The sequence below is a fragment of the Glycine soja genome, chromosome 14 (genome assembly GCF_004193775.1).
Source record: "Glycine soja cultivar W05 chromosome 14, ASM419377v2, whole genome shotgun sequence".
NCBI lineage: Eukaryota > Viridiplantae > Streptophyta > Magnoliopsida > Fabales > Fabaceae > Glycine > Glycine soja.
The window spans coordinates 44,397,389-44,408,802 of NC_041015.1; the positions used below are offsets into that span (position 1 = coordinate 44,397,389).

At 29.3% G+C, this 11,414-nt stretch overlaps 1 protein-coding gene across 1 annotated transcript; it reads left to right on the forward strand.

Annotated features, from left to right (window-relative positions):
- The first annotated feature begins 8,020 nt into the window (after window positions 1-8,020).
- On the forward strand, window positions 8,021-9,124 carry LOC114383627 (FCS-Like Zinc finger 6-like). Its single transcript, XM_028343335.1, has 2 exons — window positions 8,021-8,500; window positions 8,678-9,124. Exons 1-2 carry the CDS (start codon window positions 8,220-8,222, stop codon window positions 8,850-8,852), a joined length of 456 nt encoding a protein of 151 aa, XP_028199136.1. The 5' UTR covers window positions 8,021-8,219; the 3' UTR covers window positions 8,853-9,124.
- The last annotated feature ends 2,290 nt before the right edge of the window (window positions 9,125-11,414 follow it).

The following is an 11,414-nucleotide window of genomic DNA, read 5'->3' on the forward strand; positions in this document are numbered from 1 at the left end:
AATCTACCAATTATTTTGAGAAGAAGATTGTTCTTGTCGATTATGTAATAATACATTCTCATGCATGCAATGAAAAAATCTTCAACAAATTAATATAACTTAATGACAAAATAATCTACAATAATTATTGAATTTAGAAACATTCATTCCTCATTAAATTACAAATTCTATTCATTAATTACATTACCAAATACTAGTAAAAAAATTTAATGTGATAGTATCCAAAAAAAAAAGAGACACCAAATATTGGAATAACATTCGTGATACTACCCACAAGTAGAAAATAATTTCGTCATAGCAGAAATTCCAAAAAATGACTTTAGAAAGTAATTTATTCTTAAAAAAAACATGACAACTAAATTATAGTTTATCCATTATAGCCTAATCATCTAAAATATCATAAAGTTGTCATGAATCAATTAGAAGGTGTTGGATCAAGTGGCCTCAGAATAATTAAAAAAGGGGGTTGAATTAATTATTCCTAAACCTTTACTAATTAAAAATTTACTCTTCTAAGGCTTTTACTATGTTGTTAAGTAAATGAAGAATAGAAAAGAAACTTAACCAAAAGTAAAAGCGGGAATTAAAGTGCATAGCGGAAATTAAAAGAGTAGGGAAGAAGGAGACAAACACACAAGAATTTTTATACTGGTTCGGCAACAACTCGTGCCTACATCCAGTCCCCAAGCGACCTGCGGTTCTTGAGATTTCTTTTCAACCTTGTAAAAATCCTTTTACAAGCAAAGATCCACAAGGGATGTACCCTCCCTTGTTCTCTTTGAACAACCTAGTGGATGTATCCTCCACTAGAACTGATCCACAAGAGATGTACTCTCTCTTGTTCTTAGTCAACAACCCAAGTAGATGTACCCTCTACTTGTACCACAAAGGATGTACCCTACAATGTGTTAAGACAAAGTTCTCAGGCGGTTAGTCCTTTGAAACTTTGTGAAGGGGGAAACAAAAGAATTCTCAGGCGGTTAGTCCTTTGAAATCTTTTGTTTATGGGAAAGGGAAGAATCAAAAGAATTCTCAAACTGTGTCGTTTTGAATTCTTTGACAAGGGAGAAGGGAGACACAAAAGAATTCAGGCGGTTAGTCATTCGTTCTTTTGGAAAAGGGAGAAGAGAGACACAAAAAGAATTTAGGCAGTTAGTCCTTGGCAAATTCTTTTTGGCAAATGGAGAAGAGAATGAAAAAGATGAATAGCACAAGTTTTTGAACAAAGAACTTTTCTTGGAAGATAAAGTTTTGAACAAAAACTTTTAGAAAGATGAAGAGAAGATGAAACCAGAAAGTTCTGAAAGAAATGAGAGAAGATGTTGAAAGATAGAATGATTGAAAGAGATGATGGATATAAATTTTATTGTTGTAATGTTTCATGCCAAGGTCACATATTTATAGTTTCTTGATGACTCAAGTCAAAACTTGTAACTCTTGGCAATTCCTTTAAAACTAATCACTTAAAAAGATATGACTTTTGAAAAAATCTTCAGAAACAAGTCACTTGAAGAAATGTGACTTTTGGAAATGAATTTTTTGAAAACAGTCACTGGTAATTGATTACCATAAAGGTGTAATCGATTACACATCAACAGATGTGACTCTTCATTTTGAATTTTGAAAATCTTAACATTTTAAAACCACTGGTAATCGATTACTATAATCTGGTAATCGATTACCAGAGAGTAAAACTCTTGGGTAATGATTTTGTAAAAAAACTTCTTGTGCTACTCAATGTTTGAAAAACTTTTTAATACTTATCTTGATTAAGTCTTCTCTTGATTCTTGAATCTTTGAGTCTTGAATCTTGATCTTGATTATTCTTGAATTTTGAATCTTGAATCTTGATTCTTGAAATCAAATTTCCTCTTGATCCTTGAAGTGTTCTTGACTGAATCTTGAACTCATTCTTGAATGTCATCATCTTTGTTATCATGAAGCGATCTTGACTTTTGAGCTTTTTGTCATCATCTTTGTTATCATCAAAACTTCTTGAATCAATCTTGATTCATCATGAAGCTTGCTTCTACAGAAGGATCTTAAGGACGTTGGAAACATGATGTAAGATTGAAATTCATGAAATTTGATTGGTTCATTCTTTGAGATGATATACTTGGAAAAGGAACTACACTATGTAGATTTTACAATCCCTACATCTCCTTCTTCCACATTACCCACACCATCATCATTGTCTCTACACTAAGCAAGAAGATTGTTTTTTACCATCTTTTCTATTTCATTTAGAACATCATCTCCAATCTAGTCCAAGCATTCATTAGGTCGGTCTCTAATGACTCCCAATAACATTTGTTGTAATGCCCCTGCTGATTGTCAACTTCTCGATGGTTCACATACTACGACACTTCACATAGGAGCACTTCACACAACATCCTTATTGGTCATAACTCTTCACCGGTCAAAACCCTCCGTAGGTAGTCCTTTTGGAGACCTTGAAAATCATCCTTGACTACTTCATGGATCAATTACTATCCCCACTTTTCAAGATCAATAATTGTCTTCATAAACCAACACAAGACTTTTCAGCAAACCATCTACTTTGTCCTCACTTACATACTTTCTGAGAAACTTCCCAAAAGGTAACACATTTCATAACTACTTTAAGCCAAACAAGTTTAACTATAAATTTTTTAAGTGATGAGAAAAATAGATGTATCTTGTTGATATAGGTAATACCAATTAATTCGTTTAAGTCATCACCCATTATACAGTCTCATATCTACACAGTCTTTGGATCTCTCTCTCTCTCTTATGTGATTCATTGGGTGTTACATTTGTCACTCTCCAATACTCCAATACCCCTTCTTCATTTTGTTAAATCGACCCTTGTGGTGCAACAAAAGGTTAGTGTTAAAAGGCGGCAAATTGACCAAACTAGGCCCTTTTTAGAAACTTATTCCCAAAAGGGGGCTATTTTGAAACTTTTTCCTAGGGGGGGGGGGGGGGGTCTGTTTCTGGAGGGGACTCGCCAATGGAGATGGCGAGTTGGACACGTGACGACACCTGGTGGACTCGCCAGTGGAGTTGGCGAGTTGCTGTCCACGTGGCGGGTCCCGCCATTCGTACTGGTGAAATGCTTTTTTACGAAATTTTTTTTTTAACTTCAAACAGGTATAACTTTTGATAGGAATGCCCATTTGAGGCCCATAATATGTCAAAATGCTCGAAATTGAATGAAGAATCCCTTGGAAAATTCTCGAAGGGGATTTGGTCAATTCATGTTTCCAAAAAATGGATTTAAGATTCAACCACCCATTTTTTTAATCTTAAATCCTATTTTTGAGCTACTTAGAGGTGTTTTTTTGGAAAAATGAGTTGACCAAATCCCCTTCGGGAATTTTTCAAGGGATTCTTCATTCAATTTCGAGCATTTTGACATATTATGGGCCTCAAACGGACATTTCTATCAAAAGTTATACCCGTTTGAAGTTAAAAAAAAAATTCCGTAAAAAAACATTTTGCCAGTACGAATGGCGGAACCCGCCACGTGGACAGCAACTCGCCAACTCCACTGGCGAGTCCACCAGGTGTTGCCACGTGTCCAACTCGCCATCTCCATTGGCGAGTCCCCTCCAGAAACAGACCCCCCTAGGAAAAAGTTTCAAAACAGCCCCCTTTTGAGAATAAGTTTCTAAAAGGGGTCTAGTTTGGTCAATTTGCCGTTAAAAGGCATTTATGTAAAAGGAAACACATTTTTGATGTCAAATCATTGTATAAGGAATTAAATTGATACATTTTGATTCAAAAAAAGGAAGCAATTTGATACATTTTGTATAAGGAAACACTTTCTACTCAATAAACACTCTAAATGTAACAACAAACAAAAAATAATAAAATTGACAATTGGATTAAATTGTTGATATATTTACACTTTTGTGGATGACTAAATTGACCATTTTCATAGTATAAGAAAGAAATTATCACTGAATGCAAACTACATGCACCAAAATATCTATTTATCCTTAAAAAAAACATTATGGCATTAAAAGACTTGACAATTTTAATTAGGTCCTTAAACTATGTCAAAATTTAAATAGATTCCTGCATTATTTTTTTCAATTGAGTTTTAAACCTGTATATACTACTATTTTTTAATTAGGTCCCATAAATAATTCAAGAACCTAACTAAAAATTGACAAAGGACCTACATATTAATTTAACCTTTTATATTTTTATGTTTCAGACTTTCTATTAATGATTTTTATTTTAAATTAAAAAGATTATTTTAATATAATATGAAAAAATAAGTAAAAATATTTATATCACTCAAAAATACATAATAATTAGATAAATAAAAATCATTAATTAATTAATATTATCCAATAATTAATGATGATATTTTTTTATAAAAACTGAAAATAAATAAATAATATTAATTCGTTACCAGACAATAACATATCCATTTAAAAGCTATAAAAAAGAAATCGTTAAATTCTTTAATTTAATTCTACCTCCATTTTTATCTATAAGAAATATATGACCACTTTTAAATGTTAAAAGAGTCTAACTCAATTAAGTGAACAATTATACGATGTAAATTCCTGGCTATTATTTTCAATTCTCATAGATAAAAAAATATAATAACTTTCAAATGCATTAATTATTACTTTCCTTTTATACCTTTATTTATTGTAAAAACTAATAATGAGATAAGTCATATTTATTGGTGGAAAAAGTTATTTTTTTGAAAAGATGAGTAGTGTTATTAAATATATAATCATCACTCATTTAATTCAATGAGTATTTTTGGAGTAAAATTTAAATTTATGATATTATTAATTAAAGTTAATTAAGGTTTAATTATTTTTATTGGTCTTGATGAATTATGTATTTATTTCTTATATATAAAAATAAATGTAGTATTATTATATTACTGAAAAAGCATAACCTTAAAATATATATATTAATTAGATAAAAAAATCATTTATTGTTATCCTCTAATAATTAATGATAATAATTTCTTGAAATACAGAAAGTAATTATAAGTAGCATTAATTTCCTATAAAACTTAAATACTATCAATTTATTGTCACAAATAATGCACCCTTATCTCTGATGATACAGTGAGTTAAAAAAACACATGTGGTTTGTGATTGTGATGCAGGAGAAAAAAATTAACACACCCTTGTGAAAGCTATAAAGGATAAAGCGTTAAATTCTTGTAAGAAAATTAATTCAATATCATTATATTGCTGAACAATGAAACTCAAAATATATACTCCTCTATTTTAAAACTTTGATTGTTTTCACTTTATTTTTTCTTCAAAACTTTGTTTGTTTTACAATTTTAATATATATTTATGCAAATTTTGCCAATTATACCTTTATATATTGTTGAGTAATTAAGACTATTTTTAACGGAGTATTAATAACTTTTATGTTTACGATGTATTTATAGTGGAACATTAATTCTACTTCTTCGATTTCAAAACTTTTGGTGTCCTAGCATTTAATTTTTGTTTAAGAATTTTGGCTGTTTTAGAATTTTAATATGCAATTGTACAATTTTTTTTCTAATTATACCCTTACATGCAGTTGAGTAGTTTATATTGTTTTCAGTGGAGTATAGATAACATTGAGTTTTATAAGGTACTTATAATGGAACATTAATGTTGTTTTTTTTAGTGAAAATAGTGTAAAATATTGTTTCATAGAAATTAAAGGAAGTACTTATAAATAGTATAGAAAATTGTAAAACAGTAAAAGAGGGTAATTTAGTCTAAATTTGTATATATTAAATATTTTTAATTTTCTGTCAAAAAAATTAATTTATGTGAAAAAATTTAATTATCGAAGGTTTTGAAATGGAGGAAGTATTGCTTAGTGGAAATAAGAAAATTGGCTCATAGGAGTATAAATAAATAGTTGGAAATAATATAGAATTTTGTAAAATACTCCCTCTTATCCTTAGTATAAGGCATTATTTAAAAAAGAAATAGTGTCTTTTAATAAAACATTTCATAATTCTTATGAAATATTTAATTTTTTTTCACTAGTTTCTCTTATTGAATATCCTAAGTATTTATGTTTTTTTTTATTGATTGTGATACATAATATTCTTAGATTGTAATGTTTTCAAATAAGAAGTTAATGATTATTAATAGGATAAAATTGGTACATCAATAACATTTAAAACAAATCCTAAAATTATTTAATTGACTATTTTTTCGATCTGTGTAATTATGTTTAAAGTGTCTTATATTAAAGTTGGAAAGGAGTAATAAATAAGGATAATTCAGTTAAATTTGAATAAATTAAATAGTATTTATTAAGCTGTGCAAAAATCCTTAAACAATAAAAAAATGAAGGGGGTATTTAATTAATTAAATAAAAGATAATTTATTGATATCCTCTAACAATTAATGATACTTATTTTTAAAAAGAAAAATTGAAATAATACTGCATTAATTTTTTTCAAAAGATAACGACCCTTGTATAAGGTGCTCAAGGGAAAGCGTTAAATTCTGATGACAAAATTAATTTTAATATTGATATTTCTGAAAAAAGGAAAAAATGAATATTAAATGCGTATGCGTTTTATGTCCTGCATGCTTTTTTACTTAAATAATTATAAAAACTACTATTAAACTTATTGATGGAAAGATCTAGCATTTCTATTTCAACATTTTGCGTAGTGATGTGGACCTTCGGGTGGCCAATAAGAGTCAGGAAAAGTGACATCTGTCTTTAGACTCGAAAGTATCCAAAGCCCCTGTTTCGAACTAAAAAGGTAAAATAAAAGATATATATTTTTAGTTTTCATATTATAATTTATGCGTAGTTTTAATTATTAAAATTTAATTTTTATATTTGTTTCATTCTGTACTGAAGTTTCTCACATTAAAATTTCCATAATAATTAATAGAAATATAATAAAAAATTATATATTATTGATGGGTATGATTATTGACTTTTCAATTTGTTTATTCATATTTCTCACTTTTTATTTTTATTTTATGTTCAAAACGGATCCTTATTTGAGTTTTTCTGTTAAATAAAAGTTAAAATTAATCACTTAAATTCTTTCCTTTTGGGTAAAACATTTAAGTTCTTTCATTTTCTTACTGCTTTAAATTCTTTCACACACACATATATAATAAAAATAATAAAATTTAAAATAAACACAAATATTTAATTTTATCAAAATAAAAAATTATAAATGCAATGACATAATATAACTAAAGAAACGTTTTAATAATATATCTAATTATGAATTTTATTTATATTAATTAAAAATTGAATATTCAAATGAATAAATAGTCAATTCTAATTGAGGAAAATAATTAATAAGTTAATAAATGATATTTTCCAATAATTGATTTTTATAAATTTAAAATAAATGTGTATAATACGAGTGTTAAAAGTTCAACATCAAATTATAAAGTCTAAACATGCATATGTTTTTTTTTTTTACATATACACTATTATTCAATAATCAATTATTATATATGATAAGTTAAAATAGTTTAAAATTTAAAATTTTTCATCGATAAGTTATTATATAACTCTTTAGATATATACTTTTATATATAAATTTACTTGATAATTATGTGCATTTTCACTTTTTTAAGAAATGTATTTTCACTTAAATAGTTAAAAAAAATTAATTATAAATACAAGATATTGATGATTTTATAAATATATAATAAATAAAAATATAAATACCAGACGTTTTCATAAAAAATATATACAGATATAAGTAATATCATAAATTTATAAATAAAATATATACATGTGTACAATTTTAGTTTTGATTAAATTAAATCGACTTTTAAATTAAATATGAAATTTAATATAATCTAAAAAGATATTTTTAATTTTTATTTTTTTTTATTTATTCAAGTATTTTTTAGTTTTCTGAATGAGTTTTGTTTTTCAATTTTAATTATTCATTAGACTAATCTATGACCCTTAATTAGAGTTGAAAAGAGAGGAGGGTTGACGGGAGATTTCAATTCTCGTTACTGAAGATTGATCAAAGTCCCTCGCATAAAAAAAATCAACGGCGTTGCTTAACTCCTCAGTTTCAGGCTCTTGTTTTTATTTATCTCCCCCCAAACGCCACTGTTTTCACCTTCACCCACCTTCACTCACTCTCTCTCTCTCTCTTCTTCACACCAATTCACAAATCACCAAAAGCACCACTGCTATTGAGAGAGAGGATTCAGAAAGACAACATCAAAATCAATCACACCAAGATGCTGCTCGGAAAGAGACCTCGTCCTCCAATGAAGAGAACCACAAGCATGTCCGAAATGACCTTGGATCTGAACACCGCCGCCGCCGCCGATGCCGCCGCCAACCAACAGAGATCAGGTGTTGGTCCCGGTGCTGCAGCAGATCAGACTACGAGGATGTTGGCAACACCCAAAATCCTCAGAAGACATTCTTCGGATTTCGGAGACACGCCTCCCTTCCTTCGCGCCTGCTCCCTCTGCAAACGTTGTCTGGTGCCCGGTCACGACATCTACATGTACAGGTACCAGTACCACCAATAACACAGTTCTGTATTTTGTTAAGTCATAGAACTCACGTAAATAAGTGTTATAATTTTTTTTTTTTTTTTTTAAAAAAAAAATCCGTTTAGTGGCACGGACTCGGTCAACTTTTATTTTTTTAGTGGATTTGATTAGAATTTGAATGATTTTTTTTCCAGGGGTGATAATGCTTTTTGCAGCCTGGAGTGCCGCCAACAGCAGATGAACCAGGACGAGAGAAAAGAGAAGTTTGTCATGGCGTCGAAGAAAAAGGTCGTGGCTACTCCACCGTCTGGGTCTCAAGTCGCCGTCGCCACCGCCACCAAGGGTGAAACAACCGTGGTGGCGTTGTAGATGTGAAACCCAAACCAAACATGTCAAAAACATGTTTATATAGCTCTCCCTTTGTCTCTCTTTTTGTTTTTTTTTTTTCTGGCGTCTTTTTTTTTTAATTTTTTTTACCGTGGCGACCTTTTGGATAATGGGAGTGTGGGTTGTTTTCCTTGCTTTCATGGGCAAACTAGGCAAGTGTTATTTTTGGAACTTGGAAGTACCTTGTAGCAATCCCCCTTGGGATTTTGAATCCATAGATAATTAAAATGGAAAACAAAATTTCAGAATTGCAATTCTTTCCCTGATGTTTTTCTTTCTGTCCTTTTGTTTTTTCCGCAGATAATTTTGTTGGAGATATTGTGAAACAAACGCTAGTTTACGAGCGTTTAAGTAGACTTGAATCTTAGTCCGTTACCTGGTAGCAATCGAACTAGCCTATTTTGATATACCAATCTCTATTGGTTGTTTTTCTTTCTGGCTAGTATATGTGAAAAATGCTTCATGTGTGTTTAAAACCATGTGTGTTTGTGGGAATTTTGTGAATGGTGATTCCCCAATGGAATAGTTTTTTAAGTTAGTATAAACAAGTTGTATGACATCAGATCCTGAATTTTTTTATTAGCTTTTGATCAATAATGAATCCACATGATAATCCAACAAATTAATCTATGCTTGCTGTATCTAACTCATTGAAACCGATCTTGGAGGCAATTCCATTGGCCCGGCAAAAAAAAAAAACAAAAAAGGGTATGTAATTACTATGGCTTTTGGCATTTCATGGATGCAGATTTGTATAGGTTTTGAATTGGAGTTGCCACTTTTTTTTTTCTTTACAACTAAGCAACGGGATAGAAGCAAGTCGATTCATCTACAGAATCTCAAAGATTTGATATCTTTGTCCAATCGGTCGTTTAGTGTTATCAAACGTAATAATTGTTGAATGAATTTTGATTTAAAAATTAATAATATATATATATATATATATATATATATATATATATATATATATATATATATATATAGATACCAACAACTTGACTACTTAAGCATCAGAAAAATTAACCATTCCTATCGTAAATAATAGAACATCTCGGTGAAAGTTTAACCAACAAGAACAACCTTTTTTTCTTTTGAGTCATATTGTAAAACGGTAAATGCAAGTTGTGGTGCAGATAGTATATAACAAAACAGACAGCGGGACCTTGCAGTGACTTATGAAAAAATAATAGATAAAAATTCATCATTGGTAAGACTAGTCCGTAGAAACAAATAGACTAACTATTTAATGTGTTTTTTTTTTCTTCTTTAAAAACAAAACAAAGTGGCATGTGTAAGATACGTACAGGAAGGATCAAGAATGAATAATTCATGTGAGATTACAGTGTATGTATGTAGCCAATAGATTCTCATTCTCATTTTATAAGCATGTTTATTAAATATTAATTTTGTTTCATGAAAGATTTAAATAAAAAGAAAATGAAATAAAATAATCAAAATCCCTCTCTTGGTTCTCATCGGAGGTGCTAATATAGTGTATTCTGTTCACTCAAGCATTTTCCATTTTTGTAAGCAACAGAGACAAATTTATTTGCTGAATAAAGAAATTATATACGTAGACACTTTTATTGGCAAATATGTTTGGAACCAAAGAAGACTTTTCTATTCTAAAATAAGAGTGATACTATAAGTCTTGCTTTGCAAATAATTTATCAATAAAATATCATCAATGATGTTGTAACTGACCTTATTTGATCATTTTGGCAAACTATCATTGATAATTATTGTCGTACTTAAGCTCTTCTATTAATGATATGTGGCAAAATTATTAAATATTATTGTTGATTATTACACTTTATAATTTTAAATATTACTGCGAGAGCAAATATAGCTAAACATAAAGTATCACATAAATTAAACTTACAGTTTTTACATAAATTAAACTTACAGTTTTTAAAGATTCCAAAAAAAATTGTATGAAAAAGAAACTCGATTGATGCAGTAGAAAATTTACAGTTATATGGTTTATTGTATTTTAAGTTGTGGTTAAGGACATGGCATCATCAGGAGGAAGGCAACAGTCACTTAGTCAGCTTGGTATAGAATGAGTCCCACTTTACACCCTAACTCAACAGTGATGAATAACAGATTCACTTTGGAGCTTGTTGAAGAGAGAGAGAACTCGAAAAAGAACTTTATAAATTTCAAGGTTATACAGTATATGTCATAAATCTTAATGAAGGTTTGTAAAAAAATTTGAAAATATATAATTTGTTAGTAAATTTATTAACAAAAGTAATTGGTCATTGGAAAAATCTAGCTAACTTTATTTATGATGCTGCTTGTCAAACTCAGTTGAGCCATTCTTATTTGCAATTTGCTTATTCTTTAATTGACGATGGGAAAAGATTTAAAATAAAAAGGACTTATTGAGGGGATGGAAAAGGAAACAATCACCTTTCACTTAAGGGACGCGGTGGTGTTGGTGGTTTGTGGTAGGGGACCACACTAAACTGTACCAAACACAACATAAAACATGACTCATTTAAACAAAATATACTAATTAAATTTTTATAGGATGGATTA

Coding starts and splice junctions, on each gene's coding strand:
- LOC114383627 (XM_028343335.1), top strand. CDS start 8,220: ATGCTGCTCGGAAAGAGACCTCGTCCTCCAATGAAGAGAACCACAAGC. Junction 8,501..8,677: donor CACGACATCTACATGTACAG/GTACCAGTACCA, acceptor TTTTTTTTCCAG/GGGTGATAATGCTTTTTGCA.